The following is a 27,209-nucleotide window of genomic DNA, read 5'->3' as shown; positions in this document are numbered from 1 at the left end:
AATGTTTGAACTTCTGTATAATAATGTGCCAGGAGCAGGGGATTGAAAGCTGTGGAAGTTGCTGGATGCTGAGCTCACAGCCTCTCAAGTGACAAGGACTATGGAACCAGAAAGTGATGCAGATATGAGTTGTCATGAGAGTAAGGTGCACAGGCAGTAGCCCAGGGGGAGTTCCAGGAGGTGGCCCCACTGCTGGATCGGGGGTCTCGAGCCTGCCAGTCTGTGCTCTGGATGTGGCCCCAGGATGGGGAAGGGGCTTCCATACCAGCCCTTGCCCTAGGCTTCTGATTGACCATGAACTTGGCAGGACCTCCCTTGTCCCTCCTGGAGGAGCCCTGGGAACTCTCTCTCTGACCTGCTCACTCGCCACAGGGCAGTTGTTCCTGCGCCTTGGTAAAGCTTGACCTCTTTGCTCTCCTTGGCTTCTCTCTTTTGCTCAGCTGCCTCACCCAGGCCCTCCCAGAGGGCTCTGTCTGTGAAAGTGAGTCTGGCTGGAGAGCAGGCCAGGCTGAGTGAGCCATACAGGTGGTGTGTGTCCCACACCCACATCCCATGTCCTGTCCTGTCCTGCCCCGCCTGGGGATCCCAGAGTCACAATCTACAGCAGATCGGGCAGAAATGAGACCCCAGAGAACAGGTGGTTTCTGTCCCTGATGGGGGTTTTCTTTGCCCCTTTGGTACTGGGTCTGGTTCCAGCCTGATCCCCTGACCCAGATTTCCTCTGCCTTCCCAACCAGGCGTATCAGAACTTCTAGCTGCCCATCAGCTCTCCTTTGACCTGCACCATTCCCAAGCACCAGAAGCCCTCCTACCTTCCCTCCTCACATCTGTGGGAGTGGGTGGGGTCTCCTACCTTGAGATAAGTTTGCCATAGTCCTGTTTTGTTCACTTGCCCTGGGATATGTTCAGATCTCTTTGTAGATGTGATCTCTCCCTCCAGGTCTGTGCTACCACCAGCGCTCAGCCCGCCCTTCCCACCGCCTGCCCACTTGCCCTGGGCTGTGGGAAAGAGCTCCCTGTTCCCCTCCTCAGACTCAGGCACAGAGAAGCCCCGTCTGCACAGGATCTTTGTCAAACCCAGACCTGCACAGCTTGGCATGACCAGTGGCCCCTGCTTGGGGCACAGGAAGCAGAAGGCATCCCTGCGCTCTGGGAGCCGAGGCTTGTGCACAGAGGAGCCAGCAGATGGGGCGGGGACCACGATGTAGCTGCTCTTGACAAACATTGTAAGGAAAGACATTTAAGAAGAAGTCCTGAGTCTTACACTTTAGGGACCGCCACCGCCTACGAGTGGGGTTGCTGCAGCGGGGGCAGGTCAGTGGCCCACTGCAGCGGCCCTGGGTCTGCATTGACTTGAGTCAGCAGTGTGATGTGGCCCATGCAGTCCAAGCCAGGTCAACTAACCAGGATGTCCAACACGTGGGAGGGGCCGCCCTGTTGCCCGACTCAGTCTGGGCCAGATCACATGCCCTTGGCTCTGGGCCTGGGCCCACCAGAGTGCTTCCAGAAGTCAGCAGCCAGGGGAGTGAAAGGTTAGCAAGGGCTGGGGCTGCTTAACCAGGAGAAGATTCAGAAGGTGGGGAAGTCACCACATATATGAAGGGCTTTCAAATGAAAGAGAGATTAGATTCCCAGGGACATAACTAAGGCCAGCGAGAGTGAAATTCAGAGGCAGAAGTTTTAGTGACAGATGGCGGTCAGTGCAAAAGGGTTGGCGGTAGCTGCCCAGAGCGCTGTGCCGTGACGGACTCTGGGCTCAGTGGGGAGCATGCCATAATCAGGCCCATCTGCCGGGGTGCTGGCTGGCACCCACTCCACAAGTGCCATATACTTGCCACCTGCTTCCGAGCCAGTGCTAGAGGAAACCCTCCAGACCCTTCAGGTTATGTGAAGGTGACCGGGTGGTCTGTGTCAGGTGGCCATTTCCCAGGGCCCACGTGACCTTGTAGACCAGGGACTCTTGATATGGGTCCCTTTGATAGTCTGGTGAAGCCTAGAGTAGTGTTTTAAAACGTGCAAATAAAAGACCAAGGATTACAGAAAAAGCTAATTGTATTGAAATAAAGTTATCAAGACATTAAACAAGCCAATTTGTGATACAGTAATGTACATGTGTGCATGCACTTGTTAACACATGAAATAGTAAGCAGTGGGTCTAATTACTGTAATTTTGGAGCAGTGATGAGTGTAAATATACTTCACAATATCTGCAGTGACTCGAATGTGATAATGAGAAGAGCTGTGATTTCCGTGTGTGACAAAGTCGCAGGTACTGCAATACTACACTCATAAATGGAGGAAATGCTAAATTTCTGTTAGAGGTTCATGAGATTTCAGCTAAAGGGTCCCAGGCCCCCGCGTTCTGTCTACCATCCCAGGGGAAGACTCCTTGCCGCGGAGACTGGTCCCTTCGAGAGGGAGCCCCGCTCTGGGCCGAGTCCGCTAAGTCTGGTCTCTTGGCTTCAGGAGGTGTGAGCTCTCTGCAGGCCCCAGGACCGGGTGGGAGAGCCCGCTGCCACACTGCAGGGTTTGACCTTCTCTCTGTCTGCTGCAGGTGGGCGGACAACTTCGTGGCCCCAGGCTGCGGAGGGAGCCAGGAGCACAGCTTCCAGCATCCCTTCCTCCAGGTATCTGTGCCTGTCCTCGCCCATCTCCGTCTCCCAGGCCTCAGGTCAGGGGCCCCCACGAGGCCATGCTGCTTCCTGACCTGGGGTGGGGGCGTCCTCCCTTGCTCTCAGGAGAGCCACTTGCTTCTCTGTCTCCCTCCCAGAAGAGAGGCCAGGGTGTGAGGTGCCCCTGGAAAGGGGCAGAAGGCACAGTTCCCTGTAGGAAGCCTGCACAAGTCCTGGTGAGCGGTCATGCCCTGGACTCCTTGAGGCCAGCCCTCACCATGGCCAAGTCAGGACACATTTGGAAAAATCCAGCCCTGTCGTAAAACCTGCTCCCCAACCACGGGGAGCCCAGACCCCACTGGGGCAGGGCAGACACCATCAATGGAAGGTACCTTATTGCTAGACTGGGAAGCAGGAGACTTAAAGTTTAGTCCAGCTCTGCCAGCAACTTGCTTTGTGACCTTATATAAGTTCTCAAGCCTGTCGGGGCCTCAGTTTCTCCATCTGGAACGTGACAGGGATTGGTCTAGATTGGTGGGTTTTCAGATCAGGCTCTACACAGCCTTAGGGTTTCCGTCGAGGTGTTTGAAGAGCTTAGGGGTAGACCTAGGAGGCAGGCTCTGGCCTCCCACACAGAGCAGTTCTGCTTTTGTCTGTTTTACATGTTGGGGTTATAGGTAAACTCCTGTGTGAAGAAAGGTTATGTTTAAAAAATTTTGTTACAGAGAATTCCCTGGCAGTCCAGTGGTTAGAACTCCATGCTTTCACTGCCGAGGGCACAGGTTTGATCCTTGGTTGGGGAACTAAGATCCCACAAGCCGTGCAGCACGGCCAAAAAAAAAAAAAACTCTTGTTATAGGTGGTCTTCCCTCCAGCTCTGAAGTCCTGGTTCTGTCCCTGCAGGCAGTGGGCATGTTCCTGGGGGAGTTCTCCTGCCTGGCTGCCTTCTACCTACTCCGGTGCAGAGCTGCAGGGCACCCAGACACCAGCGCGGATCCCCAGCAGCCCTTCAACCCCCTTCTTTTCCTGCCCCCAGCCCTCTGCGACATGACCGGGACCAGCATCATGTATGTGGGTGAGTAGCCAAGCTGGGCTGCCAAGGGCTCAGCGAAGCCTGTGGCCCAAGGGGGCTGCTGAGAAAGAGCCACCCCCAACTCATCCTCAGCTCGCCCCGCCCCTCTCCCACCGACCTTTACGCACACGCCCCCAACCAAGGTTAACTGAGTACTTACCACGTGCCAGCCCTGTCAGCCCTGAGGACACCTCAGTGAACAGAAACGCTGGGCCCTTAGGAGCTAACGTCACATGTCTCTCCTCTTCTAGCCCTGAACATGACCAGTGCTTCCAGCTTCCAGATGCTGCGGGGAGCAGTGATCATATTCACAGGCCTGTTTTCGGTGACCTTCCTGGGACGGAGGCTGGCCCTGAGCCAGTGGCTGGGTATCCTCGCGACCATCGCAGGGCTGGTGGTCGTGGGCCTGGCTGACCTCCTGAGCAAGCACGACAGTCAGCACAAGCTCAGCGAAGTGATCACAGGTGTGGCCGGGGTGGGCATCCCGGGGCTCCCCTGCACAGAGTCACTCGACAAAGCGTTTTACAGGCTCTGCTGTCCGCCAAGCCCTGGGGGAGGGCATGTGGGACACCAGCTGATGTGGACATGCACCTGCTCTCGAGGTGGTATGAAGAGTGTAGGGAAGACCAGCAAGGGACAAGCAGCATGAGGGAGGGGTGGGTGAGGAGCGGGGAGGTCCGAGGAAGGAGAGGGCTAGTTCTGCGATTTACTTACAGCCACGCAGACTGCAGGATCCGGAAGACGAAAGGAATGCACGTTGACTGAGCACTTACCGAGCGCCCAAGCATGCTTCGCACCGTGCTCGTCATCACTGCCATCCTCACAGTCCCGGAAAGGGAGCACTGCAGCCCGTTTTACAGTGAAGTGGCCACCCTGGTCACGCGTGGCAGGATTAAACCAGAAATGTCCATCTCAAAGCCTGTTGCTTCTCAAAAGACCTGCTTACCCCAGTTGTGCAGCCCTCAGGCCCAGGCAGACCCCTGGACCTTCTGGAGCCTTAGCCCAGAGCGGGTGACAGTGCCTTCCCTGCTGGCCTGCCTCACCCCGCAGGGGCCAGGAGGTCAGGCGCGGGGGCTGTCATGGCTGGACCTCGTGGACTGTACGGTGCCCTGCGGAGTCGGGGGCTGCAGGGGCTCTTAGGTTTCCGTGGGCTGGGATGTCTGCCTCAGCCTGGCCTCACCCTGGGCCCCTCCTTTCCCACAGGGGACCTGCTGATCATCATGGCCCAGATCATCGTCTCCATCCAGATGGTGCTGGAGGAGAAGTTTGTCTACAAGCACAACGTGCACCCACTGCGGGCAGTCGGCACTGAGGGTGCGTGTGAACACAAGCTGGCAGGAGGGCGCTGGGTGGAGCGCGCCCTGCGGGGTGGCACATGGAGGGAATGCAGTGAGGGCGCCTGGCGAGGCGCTGGGGGCCTCTGGGAAGGGCGAGCCTCCCGCCCTCCTTCCTCACTCCCTTCACCATGTTCATGTTGACAAATACCCTGACAGCTGCCGTGCACTCGGCCAGGAGCTAAGGGAGGACAGGGACGAAGATGAATGAAACGCAAGCCCCGCTCTAGAGGAACCGACCAGCAGGAAAGGAGCAGGCGGTGTGTTTCAGCTCGGACCGCTTTTACTCAAGTGACGCTTCACTTGCCAAGCATATCTGAGTGTCATGGCCCAGGGAAGGTGGCATTTGTGCTACAGATTTCAGCAAGCAAGAATGGACGGGAGGGAACGCCAGGCAGAGTGGAGGCATGGGGAGCTGGATGTGAGTTTGGAAACCAGTGAGGAATAGTTTGGAGGGGGTACAGGTTTGATGTAGGGGAAATGATCAGGAATTGAATATGTCAGGGTCATATCTTGGAGAACCTTGAACATCAGGCAAGTGGATTTAGACTTTAAATGACAGGCAGGGAAGAGCCACGGAAAGTTTTTGAGCAGGGAAGTAAGTCAAAATGATGCTTTAAAATTATGAAACTAGTAGGGCGGATTAGAGCAGTGCTACCGAAGTGTGACCTACGGGCTTGTCAGGGAGCTCTTGGTGCCTGGTCCGCCGGGAGCTGAGGGCTTACGGCAGAACGTTAACCACCGAAATCAACTATGTCATCAAGCATACTGATTGCTTCCACTCACTTTTTTTTCCTAGCAAGACTTTCTGAGTGAAGCAGAGCCATGATTTACATTCTGGCCCAGCTCCTTGTCACAGACCAACAGCGCTGAGTTAGAGAGCTCTGTTTTTCCACACTTGTGAGATCAGTGTCGTGCTTGCAGCCAGCAGTCCTTTTGTCCGTGAACAGAATTGAGTTTAAAAAGTGTCCGAGAGCATTGTACATTGTAAGGGTAGCTGTCGTTTCGTGAAAGTATGTGTACGTGTCTGTGCACTGGTCGCAATATAAAATGTATTTCCTATTCTTGGTCCAGTCAGAAAACGCAGATTAAAGTGGAGAAGGGGCCGTCAGAGCCCATTCTGTAGGCCGTTGTAGTTCCTAACGAGCAGAGCGGCTCCAGGACCTGGAAGGAAGGAGCTGGTGCGAGGGTGGCTCGGAAGGGGAGGCTGGGAGGTCAGCGGGGCCCAGCGGGGTGGGCCGGGGCCTGCGGCGGGGCTGGGGGCCCCGTGGAGAGCGTGACGTGCTCCCTCTGCTCCCGCAGGCCTCTTTGGCTTCGTGATCCTCTCGCTGCTGCTGGTGCCCATGTACTACATCCCCGCCGGTTCCTTCAGTGGAAACCCTCGCGGGACGCTGGAGGACGCGCTGGACGCCTTCTGCCAGGTGGGCCGACAGCCACTCATCGCGCTGGCGCTGCTGGGCAACATCAGCAGCATCGCCTTCTTCAACTTTGCAGGCATCAGTGTCACCAAGGAGCTGAGCGCCACCACCCGAATGGTGCTGGACAGCCTGCGTACCGTTGTCATCTGGGCCCTGAGCCTGACGCTGGGCTGGGAGGCCTTCCACCCGCTGCAGATCCTTGGCTTCCTCGTCCTGCTGGCGGGCACAGCCCTCTACAACGGGCTGCACCGCCTGCTCCTGAGCCGCCTCTCCAGGGGCCGGCCCCTGGCGGAGGAGGGCGAGCATGAGAGACTGCTGGGGGGCCCTCGGACTGCCATCAACGATGCCAGCTGAGCCTCCCGCTCTACTGCCACCTGGACGCTCCTTGTTCACCCCGAGGCTGAAGCCACGTGGGCTGGTGAACCTCAAGTGCCCTGTCCCCGAGGCCTCGCCCTGCCCCCTCCCCACAGACCCCACCCCCACTCCTGCCGCCCAGGGCAGCTGCTGCCACAGAAGATGACACAACACCCAGGTCCTCCTTTGTCACCACCCCATTCAGGCCTGAGTGCAGTGCCCGACCCCCAGCAGGCTTCCCCAGCCCCTCCTGCAACACTAGAGCTAAATCATGGAGTAGAATTGCAGGAACCAGCAGCCCTAGGGTTTCCTCCTAAACCATAAGCTAAGTGTGATTCTCCCAAGAAGAGAGGTCACTGAGCAAATTCTAATAGAACTAAGCACCACAGTTTCTAAAACTTGTAAGATACTCCCTAACCCTGTCTGGGAACCGAGGTTTCAGCCAGGGCCTTGCCGCAAACTCAGTGTGTGCTCCCCAGCCCTGTACCTGGCCACTCTGGGCCCTGGCGTCCTGCTCTGCAGAAGGTGTCCACAGTGTGGCTTCCGTGCCTTCCGGCCCAATTGGGCCCATTCTGCAGGGCTGTGGTTTTGACCAACCTGGGGAAGGAGTGACAGCCCGTTTATTGAAGATGCCCCCTGCCCATGGCGCTCCTCCCCACGCCTGCTCTGGCATCCTTGCTCACACCTTGAAGTCCTCCCCACCTGGGAGAAGTTACAGGGGGATTTCCAGGCAGCCCTTGATAATAGCTTTTATGAACTCTTCACCTCCCATTTTAAAGATGAGGAAACTTGAGTCCTAGAGTTATAAGTTGTTTGGCAAAAGGGCTTTCCTGCCATGGGCTCTGGCCGTGCAGCCACAGGAGCAGGTAGTCGGCTGGGTTGTAGAGCACCTCTGGGGTTCTGCCTCACCCCCAGCCACCCGACAGACACCATGGATAACCCTCCAGGGTGATGGGTTTACCGGGAGTCTACCGTTGAGAGTGATGCTGGTATCCCAGGCGTTATGTTAAGTGCTTAGCTTTCATTCTCTTGCATAACAGCCTGCACAGGTGGATGCAGGTGAGAGAAGTGTGGCCCAGAGAAGGTCAAGTGACTTCCTCGTGGAGCCGGTATGTCAAGCTGGGTTTGCCTGATTCCAAGCCTGTGGGCCCACTTACCATAAGAGTCTCTGAGATCTTTGGGGGTACTTCCTGTGGCTAGGAGAGAGGCATCCTGTGCTGTTATCCTCCCAGTAACCCCACCCTGAAGAGAGGGGCTGGCAGCAGGGACCCCAGGGAGCTGAGCGGCCCTTCATTCCAGTGGTCCTCACTCTGTGGCAGATCACTTTCCTGGGCAGCTCAATCGTGAAACAAATACTGAATGCCTTCCTTAAAATAGATCCTGGGAGAAGGGATCTCTGACAAGCAAAGCCCTCGGGCTGTGGGAATCCAGCAGGTTCTTACCGTCGGGAGAGAAAGGCCTCTCTATCCCACCAGCTCCGAGTCTCGGGGGACCCTGAGCTCCTCTGGGCCACGGTGTGTGTCACAGGAAGAAGGAAATGGAGATCGAGGGTGATGGGTGCTATAGCTGCTTTGTCCAAAAAACTGGGGCCTTACAGTGTTGTTTCAGGCGTTTTATTTTTAAAAAGAAGAGGGGAGTTGGCAGTGTGGACTTTTTTCTTTAATGAGAGGGAAGGAGCACAAGGGTTAGGACATTCCTGGAGGTAACGTCTAGAACGTTGGATGGAAAAGCTGTAAAGTACCAAATCATAGAAATCACGTGTGGATTTTAGCATTGAAGGGTTGGGGGGATTATAATGGGACTTCGGTGGTGAGAGGTGGCAGAGGATGGGGAGGGGACTTAAGGTCAGGCCTGCCACCCACTCAGGCAACTCGCTTTATCTCCTGGAGCTTTGGGTCTTCACATCTCTAAAATGGGGAAGCCTGCATCTCACAGGATGGCTGTGAATATTGCCTAAGATATAAATGGAAGGTGGCTGTAAATGCCAACGTACAGTGGAGCATCCTGTAAGGCAGCACTGCCCACCAGGGTGGTCTGTCAGGCACTGAAGTCCCAGTAGCGCCATGGTGTGGAGCATTGGTTTTGCTCAGAGGGGGAGAAATGTTTTGTTAAAACATACCATTGTGGAATAGAGTGTAAACTTCACATTGATTATACGATAAAACAGGATGCCTCGTAAAATTTTTATGTTGACCCTAAGTACCCTTCCAGACCCTGGAGGTGTGTCCTCTCTATCCTAGTGTCTGGGGTGCTTCGGAGGATGAGTTTGAGAGGCCATGCTGTGTCATGCTGGTAATGGGGGCGGAGGGGGAAAGAATCTCCACTCTCCTGCTGAGTCTAGAGGGTTGTGAGGAATGTCTGTAGCTGTGGCCTACTGCTCTGAGTGGAATAATGGGGCCCTGGACCCCAAATTAAAATTGACTGATAACAGACTTCTGTAAACATCAGTTCAAATACAGTGTAATTCAGACTATCTGCACTGTAGTGAACTGACCAGTCCCTGCCCCATTCATAGTGGTCCTGGGGGACCCTGGGGCTGGCGTGTCCTCCAGGACTGCCATCCAGGTCCTGGAGTAGCCCTCAGGCTTGCTGCCCACAAGAGGTTTAGGACCGTGCCAGGTGGTTCCATTTGCCTTCGCTCTGTCCAAAGGTCTCTGTACTTTAACAAGCAAACAGCACTCAAGGAGATCAGAGGACGGTAGGAGGATTGGAGCAAACAGCCATGCGGTTTAGGGGGAGCCAGAGATATGTGTCCTCAGCTCCGTCTCTCCCTTCACTGGGTGGCTTTGGACAAGTGATGTTACCTCTCAAGACCTTGGCTGCCTACAAAAGAGAAGTTCTTAGTTTCCTAAATATGTTCACCTACCTGACGTGCTTACAGATTGATTTAGTTTTTTCATGTTTCCCTTGGTTAAGAGCCCCTCTGGCCTTCTGTTGACTACATTCTTTGAAAACCCTAGGTCAGCAAGGGGTTCCCTCTGTAGCCATAAAAGTTTGTAAATCGCCCTTCTTCGTTAGGAACTCTTGTCAAAAAAATTGTTTTTTCACTTTTTAAAAGACCTTTATTGGAGTATAATTGATTTAAATGTTGTGTCAGGGGCTTCCCTGGCGGTCCAGTGGTTAAGACTCGGTGCTTCCACTGCAGCACTGCAGAGGGCATGGGTTCAATCCCTGGTCAGGGAACTAAGATCCCATATGCCACGTGGCATATGCCATGCGGCGCAGCCAAAAATAAAAACAAAAATAAAATGTTGTGTTTCTGCTGTACAGCAAAGTGAATCAGTTATACATATATCTACTCTTTTTTAGATTCTTTTCCCACATAGGTCATTACAGAGTATTGAGTAGAGTTCCCTGTGCTATACAGTAGGTCCTTATTAGTTATCTATTTTATATATAGTAGTGTGTATATGTCAATCCCAATCTCCCAATTTATCCCTCCCCCCTTTTCCCCCCTGGTAACCGTAAGTTTGTTTTCTACATCTGTGTTTTGTCAAAAAAAATTTAATACGGGATTTCTATCCTAGAATTCAGCAAACTTTATTGAGAACTGAAGTGCTCCAAGAACTGGATCCATCAGAGGAAACAGGAGAGACGAATGTGTAGAGAAGGAATTCCAGCCCAGCACGATGTGCAGTAGTGAGAGGCCTTTTATGAGGGCAGGGGAGGCAGCGCAGGAGAGAGCACGTGGCCGAGCGCCCAGAGCTGTCCGCTCCACTTGAGTCCATGTTGCAGGGTGAGCAGGAGTCTTCCAGGCTGGGAGGAGGGGGAAAGGAAATGATATCCTAGGAGGAAGGAACAGCTTGTAAAAAGCACAGAAATGTGTACGTGTGTAACCAGCTGATGTATTCAAGAGCTGCAGGTAAGTAGACTGGTTTGCGGGCAAAGAGCGGGCAACACAGGGAGTGGCAAGAGACAAGGCCAGAGAGGGGCGCAGGCGCCCAGGTACTGCTGTGCCTTTTAGGCTTTGCTGAGGCTCTAGAACTATATGGTGCCACGGAGAGTTTTAAGAAGGGAGTGACATGACCCAAATTGCTGTTTGGAAAGATCGCCTGGTTGTTATATGGAGACAGGTTTGGTTAGCATCGAGAGGTACTAAAGGCAGAGACCAGTAAAACAAACACCCTTTGGTTAATCAGGGTCTGAACTAGAGAAATGGTGGAGAGGATGAAGATAAGAGTCATTCAGAGAGTAGACTTACATTTTAGAGCCCTTGGCTGTTGGATCTTCTGTTGTGTAACCTGCCACCCAAAGGGGGTCTTCTGGACCAGACTGCTCACCCCACTCCCTATCGCCAGTGGACCCACTGAGTATCCCCAAGCACAGCTCCAGTCAGCAAACTCAAGAAGCTTTAAGGAACCGTAGACCCACTTCAATCCAGTTGCCTATTGTTGAGAGTTAGTCGTTACCTTCTTGAGGTAGGCAGGAACTCCCACCAGAATCCTGGAACAACCAAGGGGGATGTCACCGTGGGCATCACAAAATCATTCAAAAGGCATCAGTACAAAATAGTGTTTGTTTACTTTTATTTATAAATGTCAGAAGAGGAAAGAGCCATCAAAATTCGATACAGAGTAGTATTCTCAAGTTCTGTTCCCCAATCCAAGGTAAAGACTTGAGTTAGACAGTTTGGATTCTGTGGCAGCTTGATGCAGTGGGTAGAGTTCTTGACTGTGGAGACCGAGTTCCAAATCTGGCTCTGACTAGGGGCCTGAGAAGCCCCTTCCTCTCCCAGGCATCAGTCTCCTTGTCCCACGGATAAAGGAAGTGAACCAGATATATTCACAGGTGGCCCCAGGAATCTATGGTCTTTGTCCCTACTGATGACCTAGAAACCCTTCCATGGCCGACCAGCAAGAGGCACCAGGTGTGGTTGGGACTCATGATTGACCTTAATGCCCAAAGAAAAGGAGGCCACTTTGGCGGAGTTCACTCATCTTTCAGTCACTTACTGCTGTTCAGGAAGGGTGAGACCTGGCAGGATGCCAGCCCCAGCCCCACATATACACAGGGACTGGCCCTGGCCTCTCCAGAAACCAGGATTCTCTTCCTTGGGCCAGCTTCTCATTCTCCCAGAAGTGCTGAATCCTGCTCTGAGGCTGACTGTCCTGGTGCTCATTTTGATCCTGGCTTTGATGCTGGATGATGGGTCACCTCACAATTAGGTAACTTGTCTCTCTTTCATACTCTTGTTTCCTGGGGTCAGTCCACAAGTTCATCTGGCTTAGAAACTGGGTGAAGATTAGGACTATTAGGAGCTTTTTAAAAAGGCTTTTTTTCTACATTCCCTGCTGCTCTCTTTGGTCTGAAATACTCCTACAACCACCAGAATAATTCTCCCAGGCCCCACACCCTGAGATTCTTCAGTTCACTCTCCATCAAGATACCACAGTAACTCCATGTTCCTGGCCGTCTCCCTGGAAAGAGACCAGGAGCTGTCAGGGCAAAACCTCTTTCTGACATTGGGAGGATCACCAAACTAAAAGAAGCTTCTAGCCCTCCTGTATCAACTAGCTTCCATCTCTCATGCTTCTTCCCCCAGATCCCAGCAGGGATCCAGGAGTATGAGTGGGGCTGGCTGGTTTTTTTCTCATCTTTAAGTCACTATTCATCTCCTCTCCAGTTTATATGAAGGCAGAGAAGCTTCTTGAACTTCAGTCAAGACACTCATTGAAGCCAGCCACTGTGTGTTCAGTTACGGAACAGAACAAAATCGAAGACTACTAATGGCATGCTGGGAATATATCCACAAATACTGTCTAAAAAGCAAGGAACAATTATTCACCAATGAATTGGAGAGACTAGAAGAAATCAATAAATTCCTAGAAACATAGAACCTACCAGGAGGAAAGAGAAAATCTGAACAAACCAATTACTAGTAAGGAGATTGAATCAGTAATCAAAAGCCTCCCAAGAAACAAAGGTCCAGGACCAAACGGGTTCACTGGTGAATTCTACCAAACATTCAAAGAAGAATTAATACCAACCCTTCTCAAACTCTTCCAAAAAAAAAAAAAAAAAAAAGAAGAGAAGGGAACTCTTCCAAACTCATTTTATGAGGCTAGCATTACCCTGATACCAAAACCAGACAAGGAAACCATAAGAAAAGAAACTTACAGGCCAATATCCCTGATGAACATAGATGCAAAAATCCTCAACAAAATATTAGCAAACTGAATTCATCAATACATTAAAAGGATCATAGTGGGATTGATGATCAGTCCCACCATGATCAAGTGGGATTTATTCCAGAGATGCAAGGATGTTTCCACATCTGCAAATCAGTCAGTGTGATACACCACATTAACAAAATAAAGGATAAAAATCATATGATCATCTCATAGATGCAGAAAAAGCATTTGACAAAATTCAACATCCATTTATGATAAAAACTCTCAACAAAGTGGGTATAGAGGGAATGTATCTCAACATAATAAAGGCCATATATTACAAGCCCACAGCTAACATCACACTGAATGATGAAAAAAGCTGAAAGCTTTAACTCTAAGATTGGGAATGAGACAGTTTTTCCCACTCTTGCCACTTTTATTCAACATAGTATTGGAAGCCCTAGATAAAGCAATTAGGCAAGAGAAAGAAAGGCAAGGATCCAAGTTGGAAAGGAGGAAGAAAAACTGTCACTATTTGCAAATGACATATTATGTAAAGAAAACCTTAAAGACACCATCAAAAAACTGTTAGAACTAATAAATTCAGTAAAGTTGCAGGATACAAAATCAATACACAAAAATCTGTTGCATTTATATACACTAACAAACTATCAGAAAGAGAAATTAAGAAAACAATCCCATTTACAATTGCATCAAAAAGACAGAATACCCAGGAATAAATTTAACCAAGGAGGCGAAAGACCTGTATACTGAAAACTACAAGACTTTCATTTAATGAAAGAAATTGAAGACACAAATAAATGGAAAGATATTCCACGTTCATAGACTGGAAGAATTAATATTGTTAAAATGTTCATACCATCCAAAGCAATCTACAGATTCAATGCCTATCAGATTCAATCCTACAAAACTCCAATGGCATTCTTCACAGAAATAGAACAAAAAATGCAAAATTTGTAAGGAACCACAAAAGACCCCAAATAGCCAATGCAATCTTGAGAGAGAAGAACAAAACTGAAGGCATCACATTCCCTGATTTCAAACTAGACTACAAAGCTATAATAATTAAAACAGTATGGTATTGGCCTAAAAACAGACACATAGATTAATGGACCAGAATAGAGAGCCCAGAAATAAACCTGCACATACATGGTCAATTAATTTATGACAAAGGAGCCAAGACTATACAATGGGGAAAAGAACCGTCTCTTTAGTAAATGGTGTTGGGAAAACTGGACAGCAACATGCAAAAGAATGAAACTGGACCACTGTCTTACACTATACACAAAAATTAACTCAAAATGGATTAAGACTTGAACATAAGGCCTGAAAGCATATAACTGCTAGAGGAAAACAACAAGTTCCTTGACATAGGTCTTGACAATGGTTTTTTGAATCTGACAACAAAAGCAAAGGCAACAAAAGCAAAAATAAATAAGTAGGACCACTTCAAACTAAAAAGCTTCAGCACAGCAAAGGGAGCCATCAACGAAATAAAAAGGCAACCTACTGAATGGGAGAAAACATTTGCAAATTATATATCTGATCATGGATTAATATCCAAAATATATAAAGAATGCATACAACTCAATGGTGAGAACGAATAAACAATTCGATTTATAAATGGGCAAATGGGGACTTCCCTGGCAGTCCAGTGGTTAAGACTCCATGCTTCCATTCAGAGGGCACGGGTTCGATCCCTGGTCAGGAAACTAAGATCCCACATGCCCTGCGGCATGGCCAAAAATAAAATAAAAATGGTCAAATGATCTGAACAGACATTGTTCCGAAGAAGACATACAGATGGCCAACAAGGACATGAAAAGATGCTCAACATCATTAATCATCAGGAAAATGCAAATCAAAACCACAGTGAGATATCACCTCACATCTGTTAGAATGGCTATTATCAAAAAGACAAGAAATAACAAGTTTGGGGGAGGATGTGGAGAAAAGGGATGACTTGTGCACTATTGGTGGGAGTAAATTAGTGCAGCCACTGTGGAAAATTGTATGGAGGTTCCTGGAAAAATTAAAAATAGAACAACCATGTGATTGAGCGATTCTACTTCTGGGTATTCAAAGGAAACAAAAACACTAACCTGAAAAGATATATGCACCTTTGTGTTCATTGCAGCATTATTTACAATAACCAAGATTTGGAAACACCTAAGTGTTCATCAATGGATGAACAGATAAAGAAATTGTGGTATATATATATATATATATTCACAATGGAATATTATTCGGGCATAAAAAGAAGAAATCTTGCCATCTGCAACAACATGGATGAACCTCAAGGGCATTATGCTAAGTGAAATAAGTCAGAGAAAGACAATACTGTATGATCTCACTTATATGTGGAATCTTAAAAAAAAAACAACAACAACACTCTATTTTCTACCTTTGTTTTCTACTTATTTCTAATAGAGCAAAGAAGGCACTCTAGGTCTAAAGCAGAATTAATGAGTGAAGATTTGCTTCATCCTGAGGACTGGTGTAGTAGGACTTCTTGCCTCTGTGTCACTGAAAAACAACTATCCTTCTGTGATTTGACTGCATCTCAATGGGTTCAACCAAACATTCCTTTCCTTTCCTTCCTCCCCTTCCCTTCCCCCCTCCTCTACTCTTTCTTTCTCCCTTTCTTTCTTTCTTTCTCTTTCTTTCTTATTGTGGTGAAATATACACAACATTAAAACTCACCATATTGACCATTATTAAGTGTACAATTTAGTGGCATTAAGAACATTCACATTTGTTGTGCAATCATCACCCATCTCCAGAACTTTTTCATCTTCCCAAACTGAAACTCTGTACCCATTAAACAATAATTCCCCTTTCCTCCCTTCCCCCAGCCCCTAGCAACCACCATCCTACCTTTCTGTCTCTATGAATTTGACTACTCTAGGCATCTCATGTAAGTGGAATCATACAATATTGGTCCTTTTGTATCTCATTTATTTTGTTTAACATAATACCTTCAAGACTCATCCATGTTGTAATATGTATCAAAATTTACTTTCTTCATAAGGCTGAATAATATTCCATTGTATGTATATACCACATTTTATTTATCTATTCATTCACTTGAACATTTTTGGCTATTGTGAATAACACTGCTATGAGCCTTAGTGTACAAATACCTGTTCAAGCCCCTGCTTTTAATTGAATATACACCCAGAAGTGGAATTGCTGGATCATATGGTAATTCTGTGTTTAATCTTTTGACCAATTGCCATACTGTTTTCCACTGTAGCCGCACCATTTTGCGTTCCCACCAGCAGTGAACAAGGGTTCCATAAAATCACTGATTTTGTAACATATTTCCTGATTACAGTGCATGTTAACTGTAGAACATCTAGATAATGTAAAAAAAAAAAAGTGTAGAATATAAAATCCCCTTTATTCTAACTACCTAGTTCTACATTTGACCTCAATACATATTATCCCCAACAGGAAGGGAAGGGGTCATTTCCCTGTTACGAAAATGCTGGAGAGCGTGATCCAAAAACAGAGCTGAGGCCTGCCCTGCTTGACCTCATGGTCAGAGGCCCCCATCCTGGCTGTCCCAGGACCCTAATCATCAATAAGTTTCATGCAGTTAAGCTGACTTCTGAGTCATATTCATGGGCTGCTCCTGGTCTCAGGCGAGACATGGGATGGTCACATTCTCCGTGGGCCCGTCACCTCATCTTTAAAACCCACCTCAAGATTGATAGAGCAAAACATAAAATGTTTGCGCAAGGTGATTCGTCTAGAGAAACGCGTTCTACACATGTAGCACCAGCTACATCTTCATAATCGAGCTTTCATTTCGCGACCAGAGAGCGCCGGAGGACGTGGGTCTGATCCCTCAAAGATGCTGTCCTGCCCAAGGGAGCGGAGGACTGGAGCAGTTCCCGCCTCGTTTCACTTTTCCAAGTCCCCATTGGCTGATTCCTACCATCGATCCGCCTTGTCCCCGCTGTCTTCTCCTATCACCGCCGCCGTTAGCCTCTCGTCCTGTGCTCTCATTGGTCCTCCCCGCAATCGCTCTGCGCAGGAGCGTTCCAGAGGCAGCCACTGGGAGTCACTGGATTCGGTTTTTAAAAAACGCCGGCAGTGAATCCGCGGTGGAGCGGGCAATTTGAACGCCACACATCCGGGGCACGCAGCCGGGGCGCTGCTGGCCCTCCCCTGGACCCCAGCCTCTGCCTCCGGACCCGGAAGGCCGAGAAGGAGCCGCGGTCCGCAACCCTGAGCGCCAACCATGGGCCCGCGCCGCCGGATCCGCAAGCCCGAAGTCCCAAGGAGGCGCGCCGCGAGCCCGGCTCCTGCCCCACCCCGGCCGGGCCCACCCTTAGGTAACCCGCCGTGATCCCTTTCCCTCCGAGCCGGCCTCCCTGCAGCCTGTCTGTGAGGTGGGTACGGCCGGGTCCGCGTGCCCATTTCACAGACGAAAAAACCGATGCTCGCTTGCTGAGCCTGGGGTCCAGCCCAGTCTCCTGACTCCCGGTCCGCTGGCCTTCCTCTGCAGGGGGTGCCAAAGCGGTTCTGCCGTCCAGTATCCGCTCCGGGACGGCCCAAGGTCCAAGACCGGGGAGGGACTGGGGAAGGTAGTTCTGAGGAGGAGAAAGGACTGGCCCAGACAGTATTCTTGATTCTACTAACGTGTATTGAGTGCTTACCACTAACTAGGCATTGTGTTAAACTCTTTATATGAATTAACTCAACTTTATATTGTGCCCATTTTACAGATGAGACAACTGAGGCACAGACAGACCTGATAATTTGAACAAGGTCACCCAGCTTGTTCCCGCAGACACGGGATTTTAAAAAAATCGGTGTTTGTGCTTTTTTCAAATGCAAAAGTATTGGCTGCTTTTTGTGACAATTTCAAACAACAGTTCTAATTTTAGAAGGTGCCTTTCCAGGTGTTTTTGGTTTTTTGTTTTGTTTTTTTCCTTCAGTGAGTGGCTGTATTGGTCCTTAACCAAAGTGCCCTAACTCAGACGGTGCTCTCACCTTGTTCCCTTCCAGAGGTAGCATGCCTGGAAAGAAGGCTGATCTGTGGTCCTTAGTTTCTGTGCTGTGGTCTGGTGGATGGGATACCCACAAACAAGAACTGTGGCAGCAACTGCTTTACTTGTCTTCTGCTCCATAGCTAAGAGCAGGGTGAAGAAAGTATTATTGGTTATTTATAGATGTTGCTATTGTGAATGGGTTGTTTTTTGGGTTTGTTTTTTTTTTTTTTGGTTTTTTTTTTTTAATACTTCTTAAGTCCTTGACTTTTTTTTTAAAATTAATTAATTTATTTATTTATTTATTTTTGGCTGTGTTGGGTCTTCGTTTCTGTGCGAGGTCTTTCTCTAGTTGCGGCAAGCGGGGGCCACCCTTCATCGCGGTGCGTGGGCCTCTCACTGTCGCGGCCTCTCTTGTTGTGGAGCACAAGCTCCGGACGCACAGGCTCAGTAGTTGTGGCTCACGGGCCTAGTTGCTCCGCGGCATGTGGGATCTTCCCAGACCAGGGCTTGAACCTGTGTCCCCTGCATTGGCAGGCAGATTCTCAGCCACTGGGCCACCAGGGAAGCCCTGGGTTGTTTTTGTTTTTGTTTTTGTTTTTGTTTCTTTCCTTAACATAAATAACCTTTGCATCTAGCTAACTTGCTGAATTCTCTTGTTAATCCTAAGAGTCTTTCAGTTGCTTTAATTGAAATTTTTAAGTGGACCATTATACTGTTTGCAAATAATGACTTTTGAGTCTTCTTTTCATTTTTATACATTTTATTTCTTATTTTATTGTTAGTGAGGCCCTGAGACTAGTGTTGAAATAAGAGCAATGTTTTGGTCATCTTTGTCTCATTTGTAATTTTAACAGAAATATTGTCACATATGATGTTCACTGTTGCTTCCCGATGTAGAAGCATCCTTACAACTCCAGTCCCCTGATTCACTCTCAGCTCAGGATGACCTTGCCTCATGCTTCATTGAGGAAATAGAAGCCTCCAGACTGGATTCCCCTTTATCTTCTCACAACAGAGAACCTAGGTGACCCCTTTCCATCAAAAGCCACTCTTCTTCCTACATGAGCTCTTGGTCATATTCTTCTGTCACCTTCCCAGGGGCTTTCTGTTATCCTTACCACCCGCACTTGGAAGTAAATTCATACTCCTTACATTGGCATTTGGCAAATGTGCTCTGCTATTAATGTTCTAAAGAAAAGGGCACCCCACATCCCCGGCTCTCTCATACTCCCCATTTCTCACTTCTGCCCTTCACAGCTACCCTTTTTTTTTTTTTTTTTTTTTTTTTAAATAAATTTATTTATTTTACTTATTTATTTTTGGCTGTTGGGTCTTCATTGCTGTGTGCGGGCTTTCTCTAGTTGCGGCGAGCAGGGGCTACTCTTCATTGCGGTGCGCGGGCTTCTCATTGCGGTGGCTTCTCTTGCTGTGGAGCACGGGCTCTAGGCGCATGGGCTTCAGTAGTTGTGGCACTTGGGCTCAGTAGTTGTGGCTCACGGGCTCTAGAGCACAGGCTCAGTAGCTGTGGCGCACGAGCTTAGTTGCTCTGCGGCATGTGGGATCTTCCCGGACCAGGGCTCAAACCCGTGTCCCCTGCATTGGCAGGCGGATTCTTAACCACTGCGCCACCAGGGAAGCCCCCTTTTTTTTTTATTTTATTATTTTTTTAAATTAATTAATTTGTTTTATTTATTTATTTTTGGCTGCGTTGGGTCTTCCCCGCTGCGTGCGTGCTTTCTCTAGCCACGGAGAGCCGGGGCTACTCCTCGTTGCGGTGCGCGGGCTTCTCATCGCGGCGGCCTCTCCCGTTGCAGAGTGCGGGCTCCAGGCACGCGGGCCTCCATAGTTGTGGCTCGCGGACTCTAGAGCGCAGGCTCAGTAGTTGTGGCGCACGGGCTCTGTTGCTCTGCGGCGTGTGGGAACCTCGACCAGGGCCCGAACCCCTGTCCCCCACATTGGCAGGCGGACTCCCACCCACTGCGCCACCAGGGAAGCCCCACAGCTACCCTTTTTAGAACAGCCAGACTTAAGTCTACAGACGTGTCTGTTTCTGTTCCCAGACACCCTTCAACCCATTCCATTCTGACTCCCCACAAGCACTACCCCTACTTCCAGTGCCCTTGAACTGCTGTTGTGAAGGTCACCAGCTACTTTCATGTTGCCAACTTTATTAGACATGCCTGTGTCCTTCTCTTACCCTGTCTCTCAGAAGCACTCAACACAGTGGGTAATTTCTTCTTCAAAACACTCCATCCCCCTGGCTCCGTGATACACACACTCTGCAGTTTCTGCTCAGCGGTTTTTACTGCCTGTGCCACCTCTCTTCAGCATGTTGATGTTGGACTTCCATGGTCTACTTTTCCTTTCTTTCCCTTCCCCAGGTGGGCTCATCCCTCCCCGTGGCTCCAGTACCATTCATACACTGACAGCTCTCACATTTATAGCTCCACCCCACATCTGTCCTCTGACCCCGCACACCTACATCCAACGGCTTTTCTACTCGAAGACTCTTGGGTACGTCACACTAAACACATCTAAAAGCGCACTTTTGGTTACTCCCCTCCTGCTGCTTCATCCCCGGTTTTCCCCATTTCAGGAAATGGCATAGCCACTCACAGGATCGTTTAAGCCAGAAACCTGGGAGAGATTTTTCATCTTGCCCCCATATCCATCCAATCCAAATGTAAGCTCAGGCACTTCCACCTCCACGTCACATCTAATCATGCCACTCGTTGCCTTCTCCACTCCCACCAGCCTAGTCCAAGCCCCCCAGCACCCTAACCTGGCCACGACTTCCCTTCCACTCTTGTCCCTTTTCGGTTCTTTCCTTACGCAGCAACTGGAATGATCTTTAAATGTAAGTGGATCATCTCTCCGTCCTGCTTAAAAGCTCTTCTGTGGCCTCCCATTACCTTAGGATTAAATCTCAACTCCTTATGTCAGATTTTAAGACCCAACTATTGAATGTTTAATCCCAGTTCTTTCCCATGATCTCTCTAATTGGTTACTTTTCACAAGCACTCGTTCCTGAGTCATAGCCTTCACATCTTCCCTTACCCCTCTGAGGTTATTATGTGTATTTCTCTTTCTCTCTTTTCTGTGATAACTCAAGTCCCTCTGGTATTGGTTATTTTGTTTGCTGAGTTTGGTCCCTTCCTTTCATGGTGTTGGCCTTTTTACATTGCTTGGTGATCTTTAGTTGTGTTCATCTTTCCATTCTGTGACTGCCGTGTCTGATTATTAAAGGCTGCTTCCAGCGACTGGATTGGGGACTGGTGGTGAGGAGGGAGGCAGGTGCCAGTAGCTCATCTCCTGGGTGTAGGGCCTCCCTCTTTCTCCTAAAAAGTCCCCTGTTTCTTTGGCCCCTGGGATAAAGCCTCCACTGCCAGCGCATCTCTGCATTGCCCCTCTGTCCCCATTTGCTCTTGGCAGCTTGTCTAACACTTGGCAATTAGTTCACCATATTAAATTCCTTCTGTGCAACTACTTGGTGTGGATTCTCTCTTCTTGGCTGGACCATGAATAACATTTCTTCAAAATGTTAGTTTTCGTGGGGTTTTTTTTTCTTTTTTTTATTTGTTCAACTTCTCAGAGGTTCATTTGTTTTTATTGGTCCTTGGTTTAATTTATGGAACCAGCTGTACTGTTTTTATTTTACACTCTTTTTCATTAAGTTAGTTTATTATCTTTAATATTTCTTTTGCTCTACCTTCTTTTGATTTACTTTAGTAATTCTCTCCCTAATACGTGAGTTGAACACTTAGCGGAATTATCTTTTAATGTTCTTGTTTTCTCGTAGATAGATCTTGAGGCTGTACATTTTCCTTTAGGACTATTTGGCTATATCGCTTAAGTTTTAAGGTGTAGACTTTTATTTTTATTCATTTCTAAATAGTCTAATTTCAGTGAATTTTCCTCTTTAAGACGAGAGTTAGAAGAATTTTTATTTTTTATATTTTTGTTTTTTTAATTTCTGATCAGAGTTTGACTTTTTTGATTCCTACTTTTAGGAATGCTTTTAAGATTTTTTTGTCTTTTTTTGTTGTTGTTGAAACTAGGCTTTGAGCCAAAGGCTCTGACTTCATAGCCCAAAGGCCCGACACTGGCACTGAGTTATGCCACTTCTGAGCTCCCACCTTGGCCGCTAACATGCTCTGGCCAACTGTCTTAACCTCTCTGGGCCTCAGGATAACAGAGACAAGGGAATTGTACTAGATGATCTCTCAGATTCCTTCCAGCTCTTAAAAAATACCTAAAAATTGGACTTCCCTGGTGGTCCAGTGGTTAAGACTCCGTGCTTCCAATGCAGGGGGCGCCTGTTCGATCCCTGGTTGGGGAACTACGATCCCACGTGCTGTGCGGCAGGGCCAAAAAAAACCTAAAAACAAAATTGGAAACTGGGTTTCCAATCCAGGTGGGAAAGATAGAGGAGATGCACAGAGTACTGTGGGCCCAGAGGAGGGAAGTGACCCATCGGTTTGGAAGGGATTGAGAGTCAGGAAAGGCTGCATGGAAGAGTCGGCATTTAAAATAAGACCCTCAGAGGATCATCACTGAGGGTCAATAGGACCCTCAAAGGATCACTTATTCATTCATTTAACAAAAATTTATTTAGCACCAACCACTGTTCTCCAGTTGCTGAAGATAACCGCAATGACTACAATAGACAAAAATCCCTGCTTTGGGGGAGCCTATTATATACAGTCTACGATTTGGTAGTTTGACAGCCAGGTTGCAATGCACCACCCGTTTTCCACTGCATTTTACTGTCTGACCCAACTCTTTTGCTCAGGCGCTCCCTCCCGTCCACTTGCTCGCCGGAAATATCGGGTTCTGAAGGAGATCCGAACTCTTCAGAAGAGCACACACCTGTTGTTAAGGAAGAACCCCTTCGGCCGCCTGGTGAGCTCCAGGGAGCTTCCCCCCAACCCCCATGCCGCCTCCTTTCTTTAAATTTCCCAGGTATTGGGCCCCTATTGCCTCTTGCCCAAATGGCAAGGGACCTCTTCTCTAGCCTGGTCGGGGACTCTTCATCTTCTGAAAACATGAGCCCACCAATTCTTAGCCCACCAAGAATTAGCCCAATCTAATTCTTTATGGAATTAATTTCTAACCCCTACCACCTTTGAACTGTGTTCTTTGATTACATAGAAGGAACTCTCTCATCCAACTACCCTTTCATCCCTTGTCTTGCCCTGAGAGATTGTCTCCTCCTCTCCCCACCACCAATGAGGAGAGACGGGCCAATCTCTAAGCTCCCTGGAGTTGACACCAGCTACTAGTTAGGTTCTATGATTAAGGGCCAGGAAGGAATAACGGAAATGAAGATTCATGGAGACTCATGGAGAGAGTCTGTCTTCTCTTGAATCTCCTTTTACTCTCTACTCCTCCCCACTCCCCTTCTCCCTTGCTTCCCATCCCCACTCCTTCGCAGGCAAGAGAAATATGTGTTATATTCACTCGTGGTGTGGACTTCAATTGGCAAGCCCAGGCCCTGTTGGCCCTACAAGAGGTAAGAAGGGGGCCAAGGTACAGTTGGGTGAGGGGTGAGTATGGGAGAAAGGCAAGGCTAAATCTCACCTCCTTGAAAAGAACAACAAGGGACACCCAGGGTTTGGAGGCTAGGTTCTCATTTGGTGGTAGTGGAATTCCCAGGCAAAGTTCAGTCTCGTTCTGTGAATAATCCTTCCCCGCAGTCCTTTGAGCCCTTAGAGACTGAGTTTAGCGGGTCTCTCAGCAAAAAGCAGCCCATGCCCCCTCGTCTGTGTCAGTCTTTCTGCTTCTCTTTCTGTCCGCAGGCAGCAGAAGCGTTTCTAGTTCATCTCTTTGAGGATGCCTATCTCCTCTCCTTACATGCCGGCCGTGTCACTCTCTTCCCGAAGGATGTGCAGCTGGCCAGGAGGATCCGAGGCATTCAGGAAGGGCTCGGCTGAGCTCCTGCCGCCCGTGACTCTGTAAGCTTTTCCTGCTCACCAGAGAGTGAGTGCACTTTGGGGGAAGAACACCTAGCTTCTCATCACTGTGGTGGGAGTTTCTGTGAAGGAATCTTCCTTCTCCATCCTTAGTCCTTTGCTGCCTCGCCTTCCCTTTGTTCTCTAGGAAAGGTTTGACCTAGTTTTAACTTGAATGCTTGGGATTCTGTGGCTCATGCCCTTTTGTACAACGTTAAATAAAGATATTTTTCAATTAAGTAATGACCAGACAACCTGAATCTCTGACAGAGTTAATCCTCTCCATTTTACAAGGACCAAATGACCTCGTTTTGATTAAAACAAAGTTCTTATTTTTGAAAATGCCTTGTTAGTAATTGTGATTCCTGTGTTTCAGGGATGATACCGGGGACTCTGCCCGTAACTAGGGCCAGATCACGGAGTACAAGGTGCTGCCTGGACTTGCTGTCTCTGAGCAGAGTGTGTGTGTTGCTTTTGTAATTAGGTTTTTTTAAGAAGGAGAAGACTGCATGGCTTTCCTCTGTAACAGAGGTAATACATGACAGAATGAACACATTCCAAAAGTCCTGACAATAATTTCAGATGAAGAGACTCCAAGTTTGACTTCACTTTGCAAATTTTTCACACACCTGATGATTTGGAAGACATCAGATTTTCTAGCTTATGAGAGAAAAGGATATCTACTGATTATTTTAGATCTTTCTGTACCATTTAAATTTTTTATCATATGTATATTTACTTTTATTTAAAACATAAGGGGAAAAATAAGAGAAGACCACTTCAGCCAGTTGCCTGGAAGAGCCTGGCGCATCCAGCATACAAATCTCTGTCCCTCAGATTGATTTCATCATTAGTGGCAGTGGCAAGTTCCTGTGTGGATTGTGCCTGTCGACAGATTATATAGCTTTTCAAAAACTCAATTGGGATGAAAACAGGAAATCGTTAAGGTTTGATGTTCTGGCTCCTTCTGGTAAATTCCTATCAAAATCATTCAGAAATTCTAGCTTGTAGAATTTATTTTATTCTTATTTGCAAGTCATAGATGATGTATCATAATTTATACTGCAGAATTTTTCATTCCAGGACTTTTAAGAGCCTTTTCAATGTTTTTACAGGTATTTTTTATAACTCCCTGTGGAGAGATAATAAAAATAATTCTTTAATGAGAAAAAGTTGAAGCGAAGTCACTATTATACAGAGTTTATACTGTGTCCTTTGTGTGTTAGCGTTAAGTTCTTCATTTGGACACTTTGCCAACAGCCACAATTTAAACAAGAGAATTCAGGGATGTGTTTTTGTCTCTGGTGGAGTAGAGCGTGAGCAGATAAAAACCTTGCCCATCTCTTGTAACTGAAAGCAGTTTAAGAGATTTCCAGAGAAATGGGAAGTGCCACCCGAAGACTTTTAGATATTGTGTGTGGTGAAAATGATTAGTGAGGGCGGACACTAATAATGATGTGTCAGCCAACTGAGAGACAAACTAAAGGGAAAAGGACCAAGTTCTGTTGTGTGATAGATTTTAACCCTTTGGAAAAACCGTTTCCTGTTCGACATCAACTCATTTTTATGTAGACATTGGAATAAAGCTTACCTATCTATGACTATATTTAAAGTTCTTGTCAGTATGTTATTAATCAGAAGATTATACTCTTCCTCTAGTTTTCTTTAAATGGACACTTCTCTGCTCTCTTAAAATTGTACTAACCAGGACCCCACTGTAGCACATGGTCACATGTCACATGCAAATGCCAGGCAGGATGTGTGCTCAGCACCACAGAGTATTTATACAGTAACGTGAGAATAAGTAATTTACACCATGATAATGTTATATGATATCATTACAATTTACTGTAAACTTTGAGCACTTACATTGCTGATGCTGCTGGCGTTTTGTTTTTGTTTTTCTCTACTTTCTGGGTGATTTCACCAACATTATGTTCTAACCTTTCCATTGAGTTTTTTATTTCTGCTTTCACATTTTTTAATATCCAAGAACTCTCTTATTTTTTGAATGTTTTTTATAGCATCCCAATCAGTATTTACTCAAAAAAAAAAAACCAATCTAGATATTTCAAGCCAAGTGGAATTTAATGGAAGGGATTGGTTAAATGATGTCAAGAGGGCTGGAAGAGCTAAAGGGAAGAGAGGACGCTACCCCAGGATCAGGAAGCTTCCAGTGCTCAAAGCCCACACTCACTGCTGCTCAGCTGGAAGCATGGCCCCCGCCACCACTGCGTTAGAACCACACCAATGCTACTGAGCAGGAATAAGGAGCCCCCGCTCCAGCCAACGCTGCTGCAGCCACCACTGACACCAGGGAAGCTCCTGTCATCCGCTGCTGCTTCTGCTGCCAAAGGCACTACCAAAACAACAGAGAAATGTCTCAACTCCCACCTGCCAGGCCCCACCAGCATTTTCCATCGGCAGAACCTAGCCAGAGCAGCTGCAAGGGAGTCTGAGAACCCAACTGTTGCCTTCTAACCCCCTTGTGTCAGGGACGAGACCTTGAAAGGGGGAGAATGGAGCTTTGAGGGCCAATAGACACAATCTGCAGGACGTGTGCTCTCAGCACCCAATCCCAATCTTGTTTCGTGGATGCAATACCATTTTAAGGATATTTATTATAATTTTGCTACTGGTTTTTGTTTTCTTTTTGCTGCATCATCCTGTTTCCTCTAAGTTGTTTTGTTTTTCCTGTTCTAGTTTCCCTTTCACTTATAAGGTTTTCCTTTAATGTTTAACAATCTTTACGTTTAAAAGTGGGAGACAGAAAAGCTAATAGGTAGATCTGAGCATGTTGGTGGGGCTTGTTGACTTGGAGCTTTACTGTAGAATGGTCAGGTGGGTCTTTTGTTGGGGACACCCTGCTCTCTTAGGCCAGCCAGATCCCCAGGGGAGAATCATCCAACCCTTACCACTTGGACAGCAAAGGCCCAGCTGGGTCTAGGAGCTGAGTGGCGGAGTGCTGAGGATATCCATATGCAAAGTTCACTGTGCATAAGCTTCCTTAATCTCCCTGGCTTTGGCCTCCTGAAGTCCAGAGACTCGATTTTCTCTTCTCTTGAGAATCAGCCTCCAAGCTTCTGCTGGGATGGGGGAAAGAGTCACCAGTGACTGAGTGGTAGGAGAGGAACATTTAGGGACTTGTTTCCTAAGCAGTATCTAACCAATCCTCTATTTTAGCCAACCCTCACTCACACCCAGTTGCGGAAGTAATTGATGCTCTTTTGTTCCTGAGCCTTATAAAGATTTTGCTTTGTAGGTTGTGATGGTTCTTAACTTTCCCCACTGCTAGTTTAGGATTCCACTCTCTTGGGTCTGTGAAGTCAGTTTC

The 27,209-nt window shown here is 48.0% G+C and overlaps 2 protein-coding genes across 5 annotated transcripts in view; both read left to right on the top strand.

The window, feature by feature from the left end:
• SLC35F6 (solute carrier family 35 member F6) overlaps positions 1 to 9,222 on the top strand; it is a 14,048-nt gene extending 4,826 nt beyond the window's left edge. The window contains exons 2-7 of one of the 4 annotated variants that reach the window (XM_036873315.1): positions 2,555 to 2,627; positions 3,516 to 3,687; positions 3,936 to 4,286; positions 4,888 to 4,998; positions 6,321 to 6,439; positions 6,513 to 6,674. In XM_036873315.1, the coding sequence (XP_036729210.1) occupies positions 2,555 to 2,627; positions 3,516 to 3,687; positions 3,936 to 4,286; positions 4,888 to 4,998; positions 6,321 to 6,439; positions 6,513 to 6,536 (850 nt within the window). In that variant the 3' untranslated portion in view covers positions 6,537 to 6,674. Of the gene's footprint in view, positions 1 to 2,554; positions 2,628 to 3,515; positions 3,688 to 3,935; positions 4,287 to 4,400; positions 4,810 to 4,887; positions 4,999 to 6,320 lie in introns of those variants that run through there. The other 3 variants (XM_036873313.1, XM_036873312.1, XM_036873314.1) reach the window with 3 other exon arrangements.
• CENPA (centromere protein A) overlaps positions 1 to 25,479 on the top strand; it is a 36,956-nt gene extending 11,477 nt beyond the window's left edge. Inside the window, exons 3-7 of the mRNA XM_036873316.1 lie at positions 17,040 to 17,264; positions 22,717 to 22,826; positions 23,359 to 23,436; positions 23,723 to 23,878; positions 24,252 to 25,479. Coding sequence (XP_036729211.1) covers positions 17,171 to 17,264; positions 22,717 to 22,826; positions 23,359 to 23,436; positions 23,723 to 23,857 — 417 coding nt within the window. The 5' untranslated portion in view covers positions 17,040 to 17,170 and the 3' untranslated portion in view covers positions 23,858 to 23,878; positions 24,252 to 25,479. The remainder of the gene's footprint in view (positions 1 to 17,039; positions 17,265 to 22,716; positions 22,827 to 23,358; positions 23,437 to 23,722; positions 23,879 to 24,251) is intronic.
• Positions 25,480 to 27,209: the final 1,730 nt, after the last annotated feature.

Source organism: Balaenoptera musculus, chromosome 13 (assembly GCF_009873245.2).
Source record: "Balaenoptera musculus isolate JJ_BM4_2016_0621 chromosome 13, mBalMus1.pri.v3, whole genome shotgun sequence".
Classification (NCBI taxonomy): Eukaryota; Metazoa; Chordata; class Mammalia; order Artiodactyla; family Balaenopteridae; genus Balaenoptera; species Balaenoptera musculus.
The sequence above is the reverse complement of the archived record's forward strand: the minus strand, read 5'-3'. Positions and strand labels throughout refer to the sequence as shown.